The sequence below is a fragment of the Doryrhamphus excisus genome, chromosome 22 (genome assembly GCF_030265055.1).
Source record: "Doryrhamphus excisus isolate RoL2022-K1 chromosome 22, RoL_Dexc_1.0, whole genome shotgun sequence".
Taxonomy (NCBI): Eukaryota; Metazoa; Chordata; class Actinopteri; order Syngnathiformes; family Syngnathidae; genus Doryrhamphus; species Doryrhamphus excisus.
In genome coordinates this window covers 3,565,186-3,586,139 of record NC_080487.1, presented here as the reverse complement: position 1 = coordinate 3,586,139, position 20,954 = coordinate 3,565,186, and the positions used below count along the sequence as shown (strand labels likewise).

The window sequence follows — 20,954 nt, the reverse complement described above, 5'->3', positions numbered from 1 at the left end:
TTAAGGGAAATGAAACAGCTAGGGGAAAAAAGCACTTTCACCATTGTAATCGTATACTGTAGCCTCCATGATTACCTTCTGAGCCACTTAAAATAGGGTGTGTAAACAAAAGACAAAACAAAAATTCATCTGCATTAGACTTTTATAGTCAAACAAACAATGACCAATGATCAACAACATCTTTTCAAAAAATTGAAAAATAAATAAAACCCTCAGTGCTATTACATCATAGTCCTTCGGAGCCACTATAACTGTTTCACAATAACAGCAACAGTTCAAGAGAACAAATAAAGAAGGCAATAGCTGTCATATACGTACAGTATGCTTAAGGAACTTTCTGGATACAGATCAACCACCTGCAGCTATGTTAAGAGCAAATGATCGCTGAGAGTTTGTGTGTTTTTAATGCATATTTGTGGTAAACAGTACTTTGCAGATCTAACATGGTTTTAAAACGCACACACACATACACACTGCACATTCAAAATAAATGAACAATGTGTGATGATCACATCATAACATTAGCGTTCGGAAACTTCAAACCATTCATTCACAAGACAAAATTCCAGGCAAAGTCAACATGTGGCATTAAGATAGTAGCCACAAAAGTCAGGACACCATCCACGTTTAGGCCCCTTTTGGCCTTGAGTCCTCTTCAGCATTTTTCTTCATTGTGGCCTCGAAACAACACCCATTCCCAACCCATCACCTCCAAACAATGGTCCATGGTCACACGTCGGGGCTGTTTTGGATCCGAACAGACCAAGCCACTCCAGGTGAGTGCTGCTTTTAGTAAGGCCTCAGGGTTTGTGTTTAAAATGAGCCTCCACTGCCAGACAAAAATAAAATGGAAGTAAGATTGTCATGATCGTGGTTTGTTTCAAGCATGCTTAACATATTGAGTTAACAAAATTTATATATTATTAAATTGTTTACAAATAAACATGAAAAAGTAAATAAAATTACAGTGGAACCTTAGTTAGTGTCATCCGTTCTCTAACCAAAACATTCATTCATTCATTTTCTACCGCTTTTTCCTCACGAGGGTCGCGGGGGGTGCTGGAGCCTATCCCAGCTGTCTTTGGGCGAGAGGCGGGGTACACCCTGGACTGGTGGCCAGCCAATCACAGGGCACATATAGACAAACAACCATTCACACTCACATTCATACCTATGGACAATTTGGAGTGGCCAATTAACCTAGCATGTTTTTGGAATGTGGGAGGAAACCGGAGTACCCGGAGAAAACCCACGCATGCAAAAACCCACGCTTAGAAGCTAAGGACGTTTGGTCATAAAAAACTGGACTCATGCAATGTTACAACAACATGACAAGATGTGCACCGTATTGTACGCTAACTGAAAAATGTATGTAAACCGAGGACAAATTTTCATAATTAACTGAAAAACACGCTAACCAAATCTACGAGATAGAGCTGCAGTCAGATGGCGTTATAACATGTGACCCTGTGTACCTGCATATTCCTGCGGCCTCATTGGGCGATTGATGACCCTCTGAAAGGCCGCTATCCAGTCTCGTTGCTCAGCCTCGGTCTCACAGGCAAACAGGAACTTCCTGTCTGGTGTGACGATGGTGATGCCGTGGTTCCAATGGTAGCCTTGGATGGTCGGTGGCAGGCCAGACAGGACGGTGTAACTGTTCTCCTTACTGCCAATGAATACTTCACCGCGGGCGTAGGCGTCCTGGAAGACAGGAAGTGAGCAAACATACGGTGGAAAAAAAAGGTAGAAAAAAATAAATGGGGAGACAATCTTTGGTACCAGCGGGTCTTTGAAATACATCAGTCTTCTGTCGTCCATTGTGAACCACCTCTTCTTGAAACCCTCAGTGTGCTGTACAGGCAAAAGAAATACACAAAAAATCAGATTTAGCAGATGACATCGTCTAACATTTACATGAGTTAATGAATTACTAGTAATAGCTATGGAGAAGGGTAGGAATAAATAAGCTCTGCTTCTTTCTACTCCTTTTCAGGCATGTTGAATTGTGCAAATGTAATCATGTGATGTTCATTAATGTAACTTGTTATGCATGTCAGAAGGAAATATTTCATACCATACAAATCTTGCTATAAATTGCAGTTTGTTATTGGAATTTCGAGCAAACTTAAGCATTATCAATCAATAAGGTTTCTTAATTAACAAAAAAGTGTTAAAGATCACTTTAATACAAACCTTTGGACCTGTTTTCTCCATGAAACCTTCCTTCATGAAATTCCGAGTCAATTTGGGCACCAGCTGGAAAACATTAAAGCATGATATATGAAAAATAAATCTAAAATATGAAACATATTTTGTGTAACTAAGCTCTGAATCCGAACCTCCTCATCACTGGCTCCGGGGAAGGCAACTTGTAGGTAGTGGAACCTGGCCGCTCGGATTGCGTTGAACCAGTCCACCATCTCCTGTTCAGAACAAAGAAAAAAAATGCATCTGAATTTTAAATATTTGATGTAAATGATAGTGTGAAGGCTTTAGAATAACCTTTGTGGATGCTGCAGTGTGGTCGATATCACCCAAGCAGATTGGATGAACTCAATGAACTTGCATTTGTCACTACTTGGCCAGCAGAGGGAGCTGTGCTCTACAATATGCTTAGACCAGAAGGCCACTAATATCAGCATCTTTCTTTGGCAGAAACTTCTCATTTTAGATTAAAAAAAATCTAGATTAAATCTCTCAATTAAGTCATAATTTTGTGTCCAAACGTTCCACTGAGGGCTGCATACAGAAAAACTGAAGGATGTGTGTGCCGTTAATAATATGCGTTAAGATTGACAGCCCTAATACGGACGAGTTGAATGTTTTATTGTACTATTAAAATGCTGGAACCTCGGCCATCTCTGTGTGGAGTTTGCATGTTCTCCCCGTGCATGCGTGGGTTTTCTCCGGGTACTCTGGTTTCCTCCCACATTCCAAAAACATGCTAGGTTAATTGGCGACTCCAAATTGTCCATAGGTATGAATGTGAGTGTGAATGGTTGTTTGTCTATATGTGCCCTGTGATTGGCTGGCGACCAGTTCAGGGTGCACCCCGCTCCAGCACCCCCCGCGACCCTCGTGAGGATAAGCGGTAAAAAATGAATGAATGAATAAAAGGCTGGACTTTTCAGTAAAATGCCATTTAAGCACAAACACACTCCTCCACTTCCTCATTGGATGTTTACTGTGACCCACCTTAGCATCACTGTGGTAGACAAAGATGTTCCTTGTGCTGTTGTCTTTCAGGTAGGTGATCTGCAGCCCGCAGGGGTTGCCGATCTTGGCCGGTTGAAAGGTGGCGTTGAGGGTTTCAATTTTCATCACCGCCTTAGGATCTCTAGCCTTCAATTTGTTTAGGCAGCATAAACAACACAATGACCTTTAATACAAAGCATGCATGTGTTGGTCATCAACAGTGAAATATTGCTCACATCCTGCTTGTTGAAATATTTGAGAGCCCCCTCCCTCTCGGACAGGATGAACTTTCGGCTGAGGAACTGACCGTTGTCTCTTCCTCGTTTCCATAGAAACCCCTCACGGTATCCTGGTGAAAAATAAATGTGAGCAAGAGACCGGGAGAACATTTAAACCGTGCCAGTGACATCTTGTCGAGGGAGAGAGGGAGAAAACAAAAGGGCAGAACGTGAAAAGAAGAGCGGCACATGATGTCTGTGCCAGATCATTTTCCCTGTTAATAATATTCCCTTCTATTTTAAGCACATATACTTCCTGTTCACTCTATTTTGGCCAAAGCCTCAGCCAACACTGTCTCCTTTTCATGTTTTCCTTGTATTGATGCCATACAATGAACTCCTTGCTGTCTAATCTGTGTCTTAAATTAGAGCAGTAGGTGCAAAGATAATAATTCAATATAGTAGGTTGATCATTAGTCTTACACGTATGTTACACGTGTGTAAAAATAGTACTTAGTTCATTGAAAGAAATATAAGGTTGCCTGAGCCGTGCAGGCCTCACAGCTAGGAGACCCGAGTTCAATTCCACCCTCGGCCATCTCTGTGTGGAGTTTGCATTTGCAGTTTCCGGGTACTCCGGTTTCCTCCCACATTCCAAAAACATGCTAGGTTAATTAGCCACTCCAAATTGTCCATAGTTATGAATGTGAGTGTGAATGGTTGTTTGTCTATATGTGCCCTGTGATTGGCTGGCCACCAGTCCAGGGTGTACCCCGCCTCTAGCCTGAAGACAGCTGGGATAGGCTCCAGCACCCCCCGCAAACCTCCTTGTGAGGATGACAATAGTTGGGTCGACAATAGTAATATAGGAATTTTTCACATTAAACTGTACAATTGCAAATGTTTCAATTCTCCAAAATTTCAGCTCAATTTTTGGGAGGCACCACCTTCCTCAAGGCACAAAAGCTCCTGCTATAAAGAGTGGAGACATTGAGGTTTGATTACCCGCAGTGGGTTTTATCACTTTAAGCAAAGCCATTACCACCCATTATCAATCTTCTGCAAAGGCGTGTAATGGAACATTAGACAGTTATTTGATCCTTTTGTTGGTATTAAAATATTGAGTAGTACAGCTTTAATTACATTCCGTTTTAGCATAAAAGCTCATGCATGGAGAATGTTTTTTTACATGTCTTTCATTGTCCCCCCTGCTGCTGCTTCCCATTTTCTTTTTTTTTTTATTGTCCTCAGCACTCATTTTACTGTGTGTTTCTGTCTGTGGGTGCGCTCGGTATTTGGCATTGCCTCATCAATCAATAGCCTCTATTGTCCCCACCCACGGCTCCTTCCCGGTACACGGTTACCTCCTTCCCTCCGCATTCACAATCAATGCTGACATGGCCTACCACTGAGGCTAAGTTACTGCCAAGAGTATATCTCAATCAATCTTGAAACACATACAGATGAACCTTGCCTGTGATGAAGACAGCTTGATCGAATGACTCTTAATAACGCATACTGTCTGCATGTATTTGTGTGTGTGGAGATGGTTTTCCACTGTCATGAAGAATGGGTGAGGTCACTTCATACACTATTATCATGGTTCTGACAATGGCGAAATATGACAAAGACCTCCCAAGTACGATGCAGTGCAGTTCTACATCACTGTAAACCAGATAATATATAATGATGTGGCTCATTTGTGTATATTACATATGCAAAAACAACATCAAACGGTGGACGAGTGTGAAGCATGTTGGCCACGCAGTCTAGGAGATCGGGCAGACAGACTATAAGTCACTGATGAGCCAATCATGACCTATGAAGTTGTCAACTCATTGGAAATTGCAAGGGGGTCATTACTCAATAACAGTCAAGACAGTCAACTCATCACACAGCAACTTAACACTCAAAAAGTACCCATAATGAATATAAAAACATGCACCAATACAAATTCACAATGAAAATACATTTTCAAGTTTTACCATGAGGCACTTTGTCTGAACAAATTAAAGGGCATAGAAAATGAATGGATCTCTGTCCACTAGAAGGACCCAGAGGGAGGCTGACGTCATTGCACTATATACTGTATAATGAATCTCAGCTCAGACACCATATGTAAATTTAGCATGTTCTCCTCGGGCTTCCTCCAGCAGTCCAAAAACATGTTAGGTTCATTGCAGAGTCCAAATTGTCCATCGGTGTGACTGTGAGTATAAACGGTTTGTATGTGCTCTGTGATTGACTTGTGATCAGAAGACACCGGTACTCTCTGCAGTTGAGTCGCTAAAAGTGTACTGGCCCCCGTGCAAGGAAATTGTGTACTTTCACCATAATTCAAACCCAAAGAGATATTTTCACGTACCTGCCGAATAAGGTTCCTGCTTCTCAATAAACTCAAATTCATTCCTCTCGTACTTGGCTCTGATCCACTGCTCTCTAAGCAGCCTGGGAACACAACGACAACACTCACCGTTAGCACAATGCCGACCCAGGGATTTTCAAAGTGTGGCACGGTGAGTCTAATACAGTACACCCCGAAAAAGTATTTTGTGGAATTCACTTCTCTCTTTTGTGCTGCTTACTTATTATGAAAACATAACTGAAGTTATCATAACAGGTTTGAAAAATATTTGTGTCTTTATTATTCTCAGCAAGGAATGGCGGAAGAAGTAAGAGCGCAAGGAGAAGAACAAACTCCACACAGATTCCGACCCAGAACTTCCTGGCTGTGAAACAGACCTGCGAACTACACTGCCACAGTAAACACCTTTTTGTTATTCTAAACACCATCCTGTTTGTTTCTTGACCCCAATTAGCTTGAATAATGAAACAGCCGGCAAGACTCATTGTCACTCATCAGCCGCATTAAAACACACGCTGCTCAGCATTGGAATGGACTTTCAGGCCGTGTTGCAACTGATGTAAAACGAAGCGTCATCACATCACCGTCCTCATCTGCCTACTTTTACAACCTAATCTCTTCCTGGATCGCCTTCATTTGTTCAACTGCTGTTTCCTTTCCTTCAAGGGACACTATCCTGCACATTTCAGGGGCTTTGAAATAGTATTGGATGCCGGTGGTGCAGGGGTGTCCAAAGTGCAGCTCAGGGGCCATTTGTGGCCCGTAGCTGTTTCTTAAAGGGGCACACAGCACATTCTAAAAATAGAATTTAAGAAGAAAACTAAATAAAACACACACACACAACAGCAAAATGAAATAATCCATTTAAAAAATCTGAAGTCGTACATTTACGCTAATAGTATCATAATATTATAAGGAAAAATGTGCCGTGCTTCCTTAAATTTTTCAGGATGTGGCTCTCGGTGGAAAAGGTTTGGACATCCCTGGTTTCAACCTTAGTCCGCAAGACCACACATAGTCTCCCGCCTGACTACTCCCACTAAAGGGTTAATCTCCCACAGCCTGCTGTGTAGAGGCAGCAACACAATGGAGTAACCCATTAATATATTGGGTATATTTATATATACTCCGAGTATACTTACTTGCAGTCAGTGTGTGTTGGTCTGTAGTAGAAAGCAGGGACCTTCTGCTCATATTTGGCCTTAGCCACATTGTTTCCCATTGCAGCCATAAGCTGAAAGGCATAAACCAAATAGTTCATATAGCAACATACAATGTGCGTATAATATAATATGTCTAATGATAAACAACACAAACACATTCATTTATGACGGTAAACCATTATTTTTATTGGCCCTTAGTATTTTCTAGTATATTTAATCAATAAAATCTGCCAAATTCTACGCTGCACCAAGTCATATAATATACAGTATTATTTTTGGATTAATCTGATTAAAATGTGTAATGATTTGACAGCCCTACATCTCACAATGAAAGTGTAACTGTTCCATTGACTTCTCCACCTCCCTACAGAGAGAGGGCAGAGGTCAGGGTCCTGTTCAGGGTCATTCCATGGATGACACATACTGTACAGTAAACACAAAGGAACTATTGTATATGACCTAGAGTCACTTCAATTCAGTAATGATGACATCTCATCACTCATTCTTTACAGACTCCCTTAACTTGAGTTATTACGTATATATGATTTCTACTTCCTGTCATGTTTGCTATATAAGAGCCTTACCTCCACGTCACTCGCATCCCACGTATCCTGAACCGACTTGACCCTGCTGATGTGAGGGATGCTGCGGTGGAGGAGAGAGCAGGCCTGGCAAACAAACACACCCAGAGTCAGTGATGCCCAGTCTGGCTCTGCAAGATGGGAGACAAGAAGAGAGAGGGGATGGGGAGGAGGAGAGGAGAGGTTGCAGGAGATAAATAAGAAGGGAAATGGAGGAGGAAAAGGTAAATTTGTGGAGAAAAGAAAATTCAAATTGTAGTACAGAAGAAAAGGAAGGATTTAGAGCAGTAATGGTTGTGTCTTTATTAGAAGTTGTATTAATCTGACATGACTGGGCATTACGTGAATATAATGTAAGTCAGCTGGCTTGAGTTCATAGGTTATTTTTATATTCTACCATTTGTATCAGGTCAAGGTTTCACAAAAAGCATCTAAAATATATTTCTAAAGATCCCGATTGCAAATGCAAAATAAGAACTGCTGTTTAGGATGACAGGCTGTGTTTCCTTTGACTGTACTGAGATTAACAAAATAGATTGAATGTGTTTTTCTGGTCACACATCTGCATTACCACTTGAAAGTGTGACAAAAAAAAACACCATAATATTCAAGATGTCTTTTTAAAACTGTGAAATATATTCTTTTTGTTTGTTCTATTCTTTTTATATATAAAAAAATTATAGTGCCATTGAAGCACGGACCGTAGCATTTAGATCATCATTCACTCTGAATACAGCTTCAGAAAACTGAAAGCCTCATAAGCAGTCAGACAGACGCTTTTCCGAGAACATGACACAGACAGCAGCTCCCGTGGGTGTTGAGGAAAGGTACACTTTAGTCCCTGGATCACGGGGGTCTTTGCTTCTGCCCACGTCAACAGAGCTTATCAGAGAAAAGCAAAATGTCATATGAAGATAAATGCTACACAGAAACATATCAATGTAGTTGCTAATGCAAAAGCTGTGTCTTCACGAATAACCACCGTATAAGTGCATGTATGCTATTGTCATGTACAGTCAAGTGCATTGTAAAGACAATCAAATATGATCATCACGGTATGCACTGATCCATCTATACATCCATCTAACTATTTGCATGAATCTGATGCTATTCTTTGACATGCCCCCCCACACACACAAAGCAACAGAGTGAATGAAAAACACAAAAATAAGAAAAATCACTCAAATTTCACTCAATAGACATCTCGTTACCAAGGTAGCGCATTTATAAACATTTTATTTTACTAATTTTTTTTCCTTTATTTGGGCAAATATATGAATCATTACAGTGCATTTCTTACATCAATCAAAATATAACTTTCCATTATTTACATTTGTATTCAACTATCTGATCCCAAGCCCAAAAGGAGTAGGCTGAAGCAAAAGCTTATAAATGCCTAAGATATAATCATGTTCATGTTTCCCCTGTTATTATTATCACTGTAATATTATTATTATTATTATCATTATTGTTATAATCTTTATCATTATTACCATCATTATAATCATCATTAATATTACAATTTTCATCATTATAGTTAACAATTTTTTTATTTTTATTTTTAATTATTTAATTTTACAGACATTTGTCAACCAGCTGTCAGTATATATGGTTTATATTAAATATGAATGGCATATCTGCATATCTGTAGTATGAATTCCCCTCTCGTGATGAACATACCGGTGTATTTATATTCTATCCCATTCACTTGTACCCCAATAGGTAGTTTCTTTGATGCCACTATAATATCTGCTGCATCTCACACACTCAACAGCTGCCCTCTCTCACAAGCCCTTCGCATACACACACACAGTGTGTAATACTCAAATGACACCTAAAGGAAATGGGAGTAAAAGGAGGAAGGGAAACAAAAAGGCTAGAAGTGTTACCGGAATGTGTATTTGTTTCTCCGTTTGATTCATCTAATTTTAACTTCAATCATAAAACAAGTCATCCATTACTATTTTAAAACACAGACACTGTCTAGAGCAGCCGTGGTGAGGTCATCGCCGTGTGAGTCACACGACACTCATTGGAGATTAGTGCATGTCTGACAAACCGAATGCAATAGCATACACGTGCAGGTCATTGTGTGCTCCAATGGTTTTTAACAGCAATAGAGGGATACTGGGGTGCCAGTGGTGGTAGGAATTGTGGTCTATGGTTTGTATCCATCGAGATAACAAAGATAAGGTGCCATGATGAGACTGAAAGATTGGATAAGATGGCCACATCATGTCGCCCCACCTTTAGTTTTATTGGAGAATCTAAATTGTTTATGGGTGTGAATGGACCGGGTGTACCCAGCCTCTCCTCGAAAGTCCGTTGGAAGAGGCTCTCACAATTCAGCATGTCTAAATAGGGGAAGGAAGAAGCAGAGTTTATTTAATCCTACCCGTTCTTTGTATTTCTACAATTTTCTATACCGGTTTGTTGTTATTTTTAAAATCAGAGTTATTACAACATTTTTTTTTTTTTAAGGACAAACACTTACTTTTGTATGCGGACAAAAGGCCCAAGCACAGAGGAAAATATTGGATTTTTTTTTTTTTTGCACACATTGCCTTAATATAATATCTGATATATTGCATTTGTGTTATGTTTGGTAAGTTAAATTATAGTGTATTTGTAAAAAGTGGATAACATGCATTGTTTTTCTCGAAGTTGCACATTTATATGGTCTAAATCAGACATGGGCAAACTGCATCTGTATCTGTATATTACATGCATGCAGTCTTTCCTTTACTAGGAGAATCTCTGATACTTTGTTGCAAAACTCACTGGCTTTTCCTCTATGGAAGAACGGCAGCAACAAGCACCTTCAAGCTTGTTTTCATAATCATGTGTGGATGTAATTCTGTTTTATTATTACTATGGGTGAAGGAATAAGGAGTTCCAATGTTTAAAGCCACTGCATAATAAAGTTGCTGTGTAACAAAGACATTTTAATTATTCCTAATAAGAAAGGACTAAGGCTTCTGAGAATTTCATGGACTTTACTCATGACTCACACTTCAGAAGACTGCTTAGGTTCGGATGGGACTCGTTTGTGTGTCCTTAGCGAAGGGCAGACGCACAACATTGCAATGTTATGTCACCGTAGAAAACACAGTCAAAGGCAATTACTAAGGACGACTTAACATAAAAAAGCATGTGCGTGTAAACGGGCTGATTCATAGATGATGCTGCGGCGCAGGGTAGGTAAGATAAGGTCAACAGAAGATGCAGCATCATCACACTTAGGGCTTGGTTGTCTGAACTTTTCCCACAGAGGGCCACATACTGAAAAATCAAAATACGGTAAAAAAAAAAATGTCTCAAGTTCGCCACACTTCCTTTCCTGTGTTCTGCCCCCATTTGTAAAACCGTTATCAAGGTTCCTTACCCAATAAAAGCATAATTAAAGACTGTGCCATCCATGAGAATACAACATTCTAAATACATTTACGATCAGAAAAGTGGAAAAAAAGCACAATATGTCACCTTTAAATAACACCACAAAGCCCTTGACATGACAAGATTTCCACATTGATAAGAGTTCTGATAAGACACCCATCATTGTTCAACTAAAACCTCAGTCAGTCCATCAACACATGTAAAGCAAGAATGCATAGCACTGCATGTTTAATCAAAATGGTTCTCAACCAGTGATTATCATCAGCTTTTATAGAACTATCCCTTTATTTTGAGTTTTCAACAGCTCTTCATCCACATCTGTGAGAGGAACTCTACTGCAGCCAGTCCTCAGAGGAACCACACAAGCCTCCAAGCACTGCCATTCAGCCCATCCTGGAACCTCAGCAGCCACTTTGGCTAAACACCATTTCAGTGGTGGACGTATAGCGATAGACTAAATAGAGGGATGGAATATTGCATATGAAATATTGCATTATTATCCCATGTAGTCCTACTAATTAGAAAACAGATATTTGCTGTTCAGTTACAACATGATGCCACTATGGACACATACAGGAACAAAGCCTCTATATGGAGGGGACAGCTTATGTCTAGCCTGCACACACTGACCAGCCATGACAACACACACATATACACACAAAGTCTTGTAAAGAGGAGCAATATGACCGTCTTTGCATACCCGGGTTGCCGCAGTCCATGCACGTCTCGTTGTCCGGTCTCGTCAACACGTCTTGCAGGAGCCGGTTGTTCCCCTCCGGTTCCATGGTGACTTTCTCCCAGGCTTGCACAAGCACATCCGCTGTCTGCAAGCCAATAGACAGAGCAGAGGATCACCTGTCGGCCGGATGCTCTATCTCTCTCGCTCTCTGGTGATTACTTTATTATCAGGGATGTGTGGATCGATACAAATATCGATAGCATACCTACCAAGGAGAGTGTTATTATCGAATCAAAAAACAATATTTTAAGTGATGGCTATCAGTATCAGTATGGTATTTACTTGGTATCTGTATATAATAATTTAATTGCAGTATTAGCCACCCCTTCAGTCTCTCATAGGCTTGCATCTAGTGTTATGTGTTGAGAGTGGGACATCTAGTGGTGATCTATTTTTTGTCATCAGCGCCATAACATTAGGTACACAATCACAATCTAAATGAGGCTCAATGCAAGAATTTTATTGTCATTTGTGTTAAAGATGCACAGACATACATAGACGCCGCATCGAGTGGGTTTATTCACAGCAGCGACACGTCAAAATCGCGGCCATATTGGATCAGGTAGAAAAATGACAATCACATTATTTTGAGTCCCTAACTGTTTCCCAAGTATATTAGCGCTTGTGCGAATGTATAAACAAGAGGAATTAACTTAAATTTCTTTGTAGAAATGCGCTTTATGAAAGTTATTACATTTACAGCACAGCCTTTGACACATCCAATATGGCGACGACATTGACGTACGGTTCAGCGCTCGATGTGGCGTCTATCCATGGCTGGTGTCACAAAAACAAGCGCGAGGCTTGTGACGTCAAATTAAGGCGACAAAGAGTGGTGTGTCATATACCTGCGACCGCTCCTGTCTTCACCTTCCAGTAAACATTACGACGTTGTAATGAATTTCGGGTCTAAGACTTTTAAACCTCGACCACCTGACAAAGGAGCCTTCCCATTAGATCACTTTGGTAAGTTGACATTTGTTATTGTCTATTATGGACAGGATGCAAGGGCTAAGTTGTTATTTTGTAAAGCAGCGTTGTACTGTATACAGTATATTTCAAGAAACAAATTGTAAGCGGCATAGAAAAAAGATGTGTGGTTGGACATTGAGGCTGATTATTATTGTCATTTCAGGAGAGTGCAAAGCCTTCAAAGAGACCTTCATGAAATGTTTGCGAGACAACAACTTTGACAACTCCAAATGTCGACTCCAGTCCAAATCCTACCTGGAATGTCGCATGGACCAGTGAGTTAGAATGTTCTTCTTGATATATTGAATGAACACTGTGTGGTTTTAATTCATTTTGTGTGCCATTTCTCATTCCAGTCAACTTATGGCAAAAGAACCATTGGAAAAACTTGGATTCAAAGATATGGTTGATCCTCCTCCCAGCCAAGCAAACAAAGACTGCCAACACTGACATGCCACCACTGGTGGCTTCTGTTGTGTTGCATAATGGACACAAATATGATCTTATCTTAAATCTTAATCTTCAGTTTTACACATTTACGAACAATTACAGGCATGCAGTAGTGTACTGACTTAAGCATGAAATTACACGACATCCCATTTTGTCAAAACATCATCCTGCTGGAAAATGTTGGACGTATTGACTTGTGAGACGACGCCCTCTGCTGCATTCAAAGCTGGGGCACTCTTTTTTTTTCCTGCAGGTAGCACTTTCTATCGATAGCAGGGAAAATGATGATGGGGATCTACTGTATATAAAAATATAAAAATAACTGGGGGTGGGGTGGCCCCTCTAATGCAGTGGGAGGGGAAACTTTGGTGTTGTGCTGCATATATTCAAAAACTTATGTGTGAAATGTTGTGGTGCAAAAACGGCACTAAATCTTGAAGAAAGGTCCAGAATATTTTGTATTTTTGTCTAATATATGGAGAGGTTTTTCTGATTCTATAATTCACTAAAAATGTGTCTATGTTCATTTGTTTTGGGTCGTTTTCAAACAGTACCCCTCATAAAATGATCCCGAATTGCAATGGTTTTGGCACTCTCTATCACATTGATTTACATGAAGGAGCTATTATGTTGTACTATAGTGCAGTACTAGTAGTTACCTGTTACATGAAAAAGAAACCATTTTCAGCTTTTATTCATTCGTGCATTCAGTGTTTGCATACTTGACATATACACCCCCACAGCCTTGCAGTATCTTTGCAGGAAAAGCCTGTGAGTGGCAGTGGGTCAATGGGTGGAGGGGGCGCTACTGAAGATAACACCAGCGTGCTTTTCTAGATAACACTTAAACATGAAAAGCCCAAAGACATTTTTGTATACTTGAGTTAATTAGACCACAGAAGCACCAAATATGTATTCTTAAAATCAAATCCATTTATGACTATTATTGCATTTGGCGTATAAAAATATGATATAAAGAATCAGCATGAAGGTTTTCTTTTCATTTGAGCTATCAGTAGATATGATGTTAAACTCCCTTTAATATTATATATAATTATTATTATTATGTGCATTTTAGCGACAGATTTAGACACATTTATTTTCAATAGGTGTCCACTTTAAACTAATACTGTTGAATACTTGAATTTGATCTTTTTTTGCAGCATTACTGCAAACTTGTCAATATTATTGATGAATATAGTTTTGAGTGTTGTACAGAGCAGTTCCCCAACTCAGATCACAAAATGAGAATTTTGTGCAAAAGTTATTCTACTTCAGTAGCTCAATTAAAAACCGAAGACACCATTTGTAATGGTTTAATTTAATTTGAACATGCATCAGATTACAATTGAATGCATCCCATAATCAGTTCACAGTTCCACATGTCCAAAAGGAGTAGGAAGAAGCAAAGCTTATTAAATCCTACCCCTCCATCTGGTACTTTTACAATCAGTAACTGTTACATTTGTTCACTTCCTGCTTTCCTAATATAGTTTACGTTTTTTTAATTATTTTTTTTTTATTTTATTTTTGTCACGTACCGAAGTACGAGGTAATATGACCATACAATGACATAATGGGTATCATAGTAAGTGTCAATATAGTGATATATAGATATAAGTGTTTCAAATGTAGTTCTTCCCTGAGATCATATTTCTCCTCTTTTGTAGAGAAGTATTGGATGACATTTTTATGTAATTGGTTATTTTTAGCGTTATGCATTATTTTAGCTGTTTGAAGATGAACTATATCAGTAAGTTGAAGTATTTGTAATTTTAGAAATAAGGAGTTAATATGTTTGAAGGAAGTTTTTGCAGTTCATTTGCTGATTGGAGCGTGTACCAGTCGTTTACAATTTAACCTTTTAGCTAATATATGAATATTAGCTGACAGTCTACCATTAGAAGGATTAATACATGAAGTAATACATCCTTTGTGTGAATTTTAGTCTTAATCTTAAAAATGTACCCATTTTGTGTGTATACAAAGCCTGCATGGAAACATCCAGAAAGTTCTAGAGAAGTCTATGGTTTATCTGAAGCCTTCCATCTGCAGCCTATCATAGCTGTTTCTCCTTCAGGGCGGGGGTACCTCTGAGACGTTTAAATAGGACCACCGTGCATCTCAAACACTATTCAGCATTTTCTCTCGAAGCCTGAAGCAAAACAAACAAACGCCAACATGGTTGAGTGGACTGAACAGGAACGCACCATCATCAACAGCATCATGACCGGCCTGGACTACGAGGACGTAGGCGCCAAGGCTCTGTGCAGGTACATCATGAGCTGGATTGTAAATAAGGAATGCAATTTGCAACCCGATTGATCATTTTTTTTGTGTGTCTTTCCAGGTGTCTGATCGTTTACCCCTGGACCCAGAGGTACTTTGGCGCCTTCGGTAACCTCTACAATGCTGAAGCCATTAAGACCAACCCCCAAATCGCAGCTCATGGCGTCAAGATCCTGCACGGCCTGGACCGGGCCTACAAGAACATGGACAACATCAAGGAAACCTACGCCGAGCTGAGCGTGCTGCACTCCGAGAAGCTGCATGTGGATCCCGACAACTTCAGGGTAACATTTTTTGTTTCTTGTAAATAATTATTTTTTTTTCTAAAAGTGTCGGCACCATGATAAATCTGACTGGGATTTGCGTTCTGTGTAGTTGCTGGCTGACTGCTTGACCATCGTCATTGCCGCCAAGATGGGAAACGCTTTCAAGCCAGAAATTCAGGCCGCCTGGCAGAAGTTCTTGTCCGTGGTGGTGTCCGCTCTGGGAAGGCAGTACCACTAAACTGCAACTTGCAATTGGGATTGAACATGTGTCATCATGTTTGTCTTCTCCAGAGAGAAATAAAGACCCATTGAAGCAAATTGATGTTGCATTTCTATTTTGTTTCAATATGCTATATTTCAATATGCTTGAATTTTTGATTCAAGGTTTGTCACTTTACACAACACGACCCTTGGGGATGCTTCATCATCATCATCATCATATATTGTTACGCAATCTTATATTTAAGAAACTATACAATCTAGCCTTACCACTATATTAAAAAAAACTTTAATTTGCCTTTCATTTCAATTCAGGCAGAAAAACCATACCAAAAATACGTTAAAAATAAAATGATCAATCTTAATACAAACATTAAATATACAAAATAACATTATTAAAGAAATATTAAAAAATATACAAACCATAGATTGTGTTCATACATGCTGCTTATGCAGAAAAACCCAAACTACAGAAAAAATATTTTTTATAACATAATGCATAATGCCAGGTGACGCTGAGGAGTGCAGTTTTTAACAAGCATATAATAATTTAATTATCATTATTGTCCGATTTATACTAATGATTATTTACAATGATTTACAATGGTCCAAATTTTAAAGAATATGTAAGTGTAAGTTAAGTTGTGAGTGAAATATACTGTGAATACAGTATATTCATCATTTATTTGTCAATTTTATTTAATGGAGCTTAGCGGCTGCTTCTGCTTTATATCAGCACTGGGCACATTTCGCCTGGAGCAAAAGATAAGTATGTGAAGGCATCCTGCTCAGCAGACCCTCCATCGTGTAACACACCTGATCTGGGATGCTGGTCCACCTTCAATGTCAGATTTTTGGAACAATTGTTTCCTAGTCTGCCTTCGCTGTCAGGAGGTCCAGGTTCCAGTCTCTAAGAACTCCAAGTGGAGTTTTTAATGTTCTGCGCTTAAGATAAGATAAGATAAGATAAGATATGCCTTTATTCGTCCTTCAATGGGGAAATTTGCAGTACAGAATCAGCTAAGCAGTACAAAATACACAATATAGAAAATAAACAATATAAATAACCCAAGTATTAACAAAACAGTTTTACCCAGAGTTATATACAAATACAGTATGCAGATAATATGAAACGAGATGAGATATATGACTAGTCTTGCTAGTGAGTTAATGAGGCATTATAGGAATACTTCCCAAACCCCCCAAATAACTACAATAAGGAATATAAATCTAGGAAATATGGGTCATTTTTAAATAACATATAGTTAGAGATCCTATAATTTTTGCATGTTTCATTTTATTTGTGATGCAATTTTTATCCAGACTCCAGTATAAACACAATACAGAGTATAAACACAATACAGAGTATAAGCACAATACAGAGTATAAACACAATACGGAGTATAAAATCTATCAGCCCTGAGTTTGCCTTTCAAACATCCAAGCTTGCATGGCTATCATTTGCTTTTAGTAATGTATTTTCTCATTGGCCAATGAGGCAGATGAGACAAATTCTGCCCAGCAACATCGGACTGCAGACCGGTGACATGACCGGGGAAAGAAAAAAAAATGCAAATCAGCTCATTAAATGAAGACAAAAAAAGGCATTATTTGCTATTATTGCTATTTTCACATATTTTATTATTACAAAACATGACACATGGAACAGTAAATGCACATATTGAAATATATTTGAGTGGTGTTCATATACATTGAGTCTCATCTGTATTTCTCAGCCAGCACTGCTGCAAAAGCCGACAGGTACTTGTCCATTGCTGCGTGTAAAACCGGTGTGAAGTCCTCGCCCATGTGAACAGCCAAGGCGACGAGCATACAGTGTGAGAAAAGCTGCAGGGAAGGAAAGTAAAGGAAAAGGAAAGAGATACACATTAATAAAGCAGCGACCAAAAAGCTGTCTGTTATGACATTTGTTTTTTACATATATATTTTTGGAGCGTTGGACAATATTGTTATATTGGTTTTCAGCAAAAAAGCCAATATCTGATATCCCTAGTAAGCAGTCATACAGAGGACTGAGCCTCTGTATGACGAGCCTCTTTGCAAATATATAGAGCATTCATTCAAATCAGCTGATGGAAAAATGGATAAAATTGTCTATGAATTGCATAAAGCATAATATATTAATGGGAAAAAAATTGTAAATTTACTAGAATTAAAACAAAAAAAATTGCAAGTAATAAAATGAACTTCAAAATTAGATTTTGTTAATAAAGTTGTAAATTTACACCTTTGAAAAAATATTCGAGATTTTGAGAATAAAGTTGTAAATTTACAAGAATAAACCTGTAAAGCACAAAAAAGTTGTAAATTTATGTAATTTTTAAAAATTTTCGAAAATTAAGTCATACATTTCCAGCGTAATTCTCATAAAAACTCATAATATTATTAGAATAAAGTTGTAAATTTATGTTGTTTTTTTTTAAATGGGAGATTTTGAAAATAAAGTCATAAATTTACACTGTAATTCTTGGAAAAACTTGTAATATTATGAGAATAAAGTCGTAAATTTACGTCTTTATACACAATAATTGCAGATTTTTGAGAATAAATTAGTAAATCTTTAAATAATTTTAAGCATGCATTTTTTTGAGTAATAAGTAGTGAGTTGGTGGACTGAGTCCTGCCAGTCTAAAGTCGCCCAGACACCTTGAAGTTGCTGGGGTGTATCCGAAGCAGGTAGGCATGCAAGGTCTGCAGAGGAGCCAGCGTGACTGTCAGTTGACTGATGTCTTGGGCTCCCTCGGCGATAGCCAGGACGATCTTCTTCCCGTGGGAGAAAAGGTGGGCGGAGCCTGGGCTAATGTCGAGATGGGAAAAGTATGTCTTGGTGCCCGGGGTGGTTGCAAACATTCTTGAAAACACACAAGCAAATCAAATGTAATGCATTGTAAAAGAATCATAAGAAAAGGGAGCTAATGCTAACAAAACATCACACGTCTTGAACTAAATATGAGCATGTAGTCATCCGAGATTAAGATTATGATAAAGACGTTGTTCTTCAAGTACACGCTAGTCAAGCAATGTCCAGTTCTAGTGTATTTAACTGTTCAAGCGGTTACATATCAAGTCAATGTTTCCATGCATCAGAGCACACCAAACCAATTATATATAATATTATATTATATTAACATTACCTTTTTACCTTTTAAGTAAGTAGATTGAACCTACCTAATCAGAGCGTCAGATCCAATATATTGAGCCACAGGAATCAACCCTCGCCACACATCTGCAAGTAGTTCTTTCTCCTTCTGGGACAGCATTGCAAGCCAATGCACATGGGAAAAAAAGGGATTCGTCACCGGCTATCAAAACCGAGAAGATTATCTATAGTGTTAATCAACCATCTTATCCTCAAGTAAAAAGTGTAAAATGATAGAGATGATCAATAATTTCCTTCTTTCTGAGGTAAACTATGAGTAGTGGTAAAGGGTGGACACCAGTGGGGGTGTTTTCCCTCCTCTGTGTTATCGAACAACAACAGAGGGAGGGTGGGGAGTAGCACAACCTCTTTGCTATCTTTTGCATGACGTGAGTCACTCTGCATATAGCTTCTATAGCATGACTGGGACTCAAACAGCTGGAGAGGGCTTTTCCCAAGATTGGCATCTGCACTCCCCAGTCCAGGGACCACCACTACTGGCCCAATACACTCACCAATACAGGGACCACCACGACTGGTCCAATACACTCACCAGTCCAAGGACCACCATGACTGGCCCAATACACTCACCAATACAGGGACCACCACTACTGGCCCAATACACTCCCCAGTCCAGGGACCACCACTACTGGCCCAATACACTCCCCAGTCCAGGGACCACCACTACTGGCCCAATCCACTCCCCAGTCCAGGGACCACCACGACTGGCCCAATACACTCCCCAGTCCAGGGACCACCACGACTGGCCCAATCCACTCCCCAGTCCAGGGACCACCACTACTGGCCCAATCCACTCCCCAGTCCAGGGACCACCACTACTGGCCCAATTCACTCCCCAGTCCAGGGTCCACCACTACTGGCCCAATTCACTCCACGGTCCAGGAACCACCACTACTGGCCCAATACACTCCCCAGTCTGGGGACCACCACTACTGACTCAATACACTCCCCAATCCAGGGACCACCACTACTGGCCCAATTAACTCCCTAGTCCAGGGACCACAACTACTGGCCCAATCCACTGGCCCAATACACTCCCCAGTCCAGGGACCACTACGACTGGCCCAATCCACTCCCCAGTCCAGGGACCACCACTACTGGCCCAATACACTCCCAGTCCAGGGACCTCCACGACTGGCCCAATCCACTCCCTAGTCCAGGAACCACCACTACTGGCCCAATTCACTCCCTAGTCCAGGGACCACCACTACTGGCCCTGTCCACCGTTCATGAGTTCTCTCCAGAAGTGTTTTGTCACGTTCCAAATCATCGTATTCATCAATGACAACACAAGCGAACACAAATTAAACCTTTTATTATTAAGTAAGAAAGTAATTGAGATTTATTACTCTGGAAAAGGTTATAAAGCCATTTATAAAGCTTTGGGACTCCAGCCAACCATAGTGAGAGCCATTATCCACAAATGAAACAGTGATGAACCTTCCCAGGAGTGGCCGGCCAACCAAAATGACCCCAAGAGCGCAGCAACGACTCATTCAAGAGGTCACAAAAGACCCCACGACAGCATCCAAAGAACTGCAGGACGTTTTTGGAAGGCGTGTGTCCTAATATGTGCAGTAAAAGTAATGCCGCGTTACAGAAAAACAACATCACACCAACAGTAAAATATGGTGGTGGTAGTGTGATGGTCTGGGCTGTTTGGCTGATTCAGGACCTGGAAGACTTGCTGTGATGAATGGAAAATTAGCATGTAGCAAGTTTGCTACAAGCAAACTATACAAGCAAGATACGCAAGCTAATACTGGAAGTGTGTTGAGTATTTTCACAAGGAGTTGTACTATCATCACAATACTTTTCCAGATATGGAATAATATTGTTTTACAGCATGTACATACATATTTTACAGGCAAGATTGCCATGTTTTTGTATTAGCGTTTATATATTATTATTATAATA

At 39.7% G+C, this 20,954-nt stretch overlaps 4 protein-coding genes across 5 annotated transcripts; 2 read left to right on the top strand and 2 right to left on the bottom strand.

The window, feature by feature from the left end:
- Nucleotides 1–135: 135 nt before the first annotated feature.
- LOC131109644 (arf-GAP with dual PH domain-containing protein 1) lies at nucleotides 136–11,986 on the bottom strand. 2 transcript variants are annotated; one of them, XM_058061861.1, is made up of 12 exons: nucleotides 11,870–11,986; nucleotides 11,622–11,745; nucleotides 7,529–7,612; nucleotides 6,924–7,015; nucleotides 5,782–5,864; nucleotides 3,435–3,547; nucleotides 3,199–3,345; nucleotides 2,343–2,426; nucleotides 2,197–2,259; nucleotides 1,783–1,854; nucleotides 1,476–1,704; nucleotides 136–829 (listed from the first exon to the last, which is right to left on the bottom strand). In XM_058061861.1, the coding sequence occupies exons 4-12, from the start codon at nucleotides 7,010–7,012 to the stop codon at nucleotides 801–803; spliced, it is 909 nt and encodes a 302-aa protein (XP_057917844.1). In that variant the 5' UTR covers nucleotides 7,013–7,015; nucleotides 7,529–7,612; nucleotides 11,622–11,745; nucleotides 11,870–11,986; the 3' UTR covers nucleotides 136–800. The 2 variants fall into 2 exon arrangements, with proteins under 2 accessions (XP_057917844.1, XP_057917842.1); XM_058061859.1 differs by lacking the exon at nucleotides 11,870–11,986 and having other exon boundaries at nucleotides 7,529–7,656; nucleotides 11,622–11,818.
- Nucleotides 11,987–12,464: 478 nt separating this feature from the next.
- Nucleotides 12,465–13,663, top strand: LOC131109655 (cytochrome c oxidase assembly protein COX19). Its single transcript, XM_058061879.1, has 3 exons — nucleotides 12,465–12,626; nucleotides 12,796–12,907; nucleotides 12,989–13,663. The coding sequence occupies exons 1-3, from the start codon at nucleotides 12,557–12,559 to the stop codon at nucleotides 13,080–13,082; spliced, it is 276 nt and encodes a 91-aa protein (XP_057917862.1). The 5' UTR covers nucleotides 12,465–12,556; the 3' UTR covers nucleotides 13,083–13,663.
- A 1,526-nt stretch (nucleotides 13,664–15,189) lies between these two features.
- LOC131109652 (hemoglobin subunit beta-2-like) lies at nucleotides 15,190–15,955 on the top strand. The gene is made up of 3 exons (XM_058061877.1): nucleotides 15,190–15,355; nucleotides 15,433–15,655; nucleotides 15,747–15,955. Exons 1-3 carry the CDS (start codon nucleotides 15,264–15,266, stop codon nucleotides 15,873–15,875), a joined length of 444 nt encoding a protein of 147 aa, XP_057917860.1. The 5' UTR covers nucleotides 15,190–15,263; the 3' UTR covers nucleotides 15,876–15,955.
- A 1,242-nt stretch (nucleotides 15,956–17,197) lies between these two features.
- Nucleotides 17,198–20,394, bottom strand: zgc:163057 (Hemoglobin subunit alpha-D-like). Its single transcript, XM_058061878.1, has 3 exons — nucleotides 19,046–20,394; nucleotides 18,524–18,728; nucleotides 17,198–17,704 (listed from the first exon to the last, which is right to left on the bottom strand). Exons 1-3 carry the CDS (start codon nucleotides 19,135–19,137, stop codon nucleotides 17,576–17,578), a joined length of 426 nt encoding a protein of 141 aa, XP_057917861.1. The 5' UTR covers nucleotides 19,138–20,394; the 3' UTR covers nucleotides 17,198–17,575.
- Nucleotides 20,395–20,954: the final 560 nt, after the last annotated feature.

Excerpts from the sequence above, each read along its gene's own strand:
- LOC131109644 (XM_058061859.1), bottom strand. The coding sequence starts at position 11,706 with ATGGAACCGGAGGGGAACAACCGGCTCCTGCAAGACGTGTTGACGAGA. Across the intron at positions 7,016-7,528 it reads GGGATGCGAGTGACGTGGAG|CTTATGGCTGCAATGGGAAA; the intron begins GTAAGGCTCTTA and ends TATGCCTTTCAG. Across the intron at positions 1,705-1,782 it reads TGTATTTCAAAGACCCGCTG|GACGCCTACGCCCGCGGTGA; the intron begins GTACCAAAGATT and ends CCTGTCTTCCAG.
- LOC131109655 (XM_058061879.1), top strand. The coding sequence starts at position 12,557 with ATGAATTTCGGGTCTAAGACTTTTAAACCTCGACCACCTGACAAAGGA. Across the intron at positions 12,627-12,795 it reads CTTCCCATTAGATCACTTTG|GAGAGTGCAAAGCCTTCAAA; the intron begins GTAAGTTGACAT and ends TTGTCATTTCAG. Across the intron at positions 12,908-12,988 it reads CTGGAATGTCGCATGGACCA|TCAACTTATGGCAAAAGAAC; the intron begins GTGAGTTAGAAT and ends TTCTCATTCCAG.
- LOC131109652 (XM_058061877.1), top strand. The coding sequence starts at position 15,264 with ATGGTTGAGTGGACTGAACAGGAACGCACCATCATCAACAGCATCATG. Across the intron at positions 15,356-15,432 it reads GGCGCCAAGGCTCTGTGCAG|GTGTCTGATCGTTTACCCCT; the intron begins GTACATCATGAG and ends GTGTCTTTCCAG. Across the intron at positions 15,656-15,746 it reads TGGATCCCGACAACTTCAGG|TTGCTGGCTGACTGCTTGAC; the intron begins GTAACATTTTTT and ends CGTTCTGTGTAG.
- zgc:163057 (XM_058061878.1), bottom strand. The coding sequence starts at position 19,137 with ATGCTGTCCCAGAAGGAGAAAGAACTACTTGCAGATGTGTGGCGAGGG. Across the intron at positions 18,729-19,045 it reads GGATCTGACGCTCTGATTAG|AATGTTTGCAACCACCCCGG; the intron begins GTAGGTTCAATC and ends TGTGTTTTCAAG. Across the intron at positions 17,705-18,523 it reads TACACCCCAGCAACTTCAAG|CTTTTCTCACACTGTATGCT; the intron begins GTGTCTGGGCGA and ends CCTTCCCTGCAG.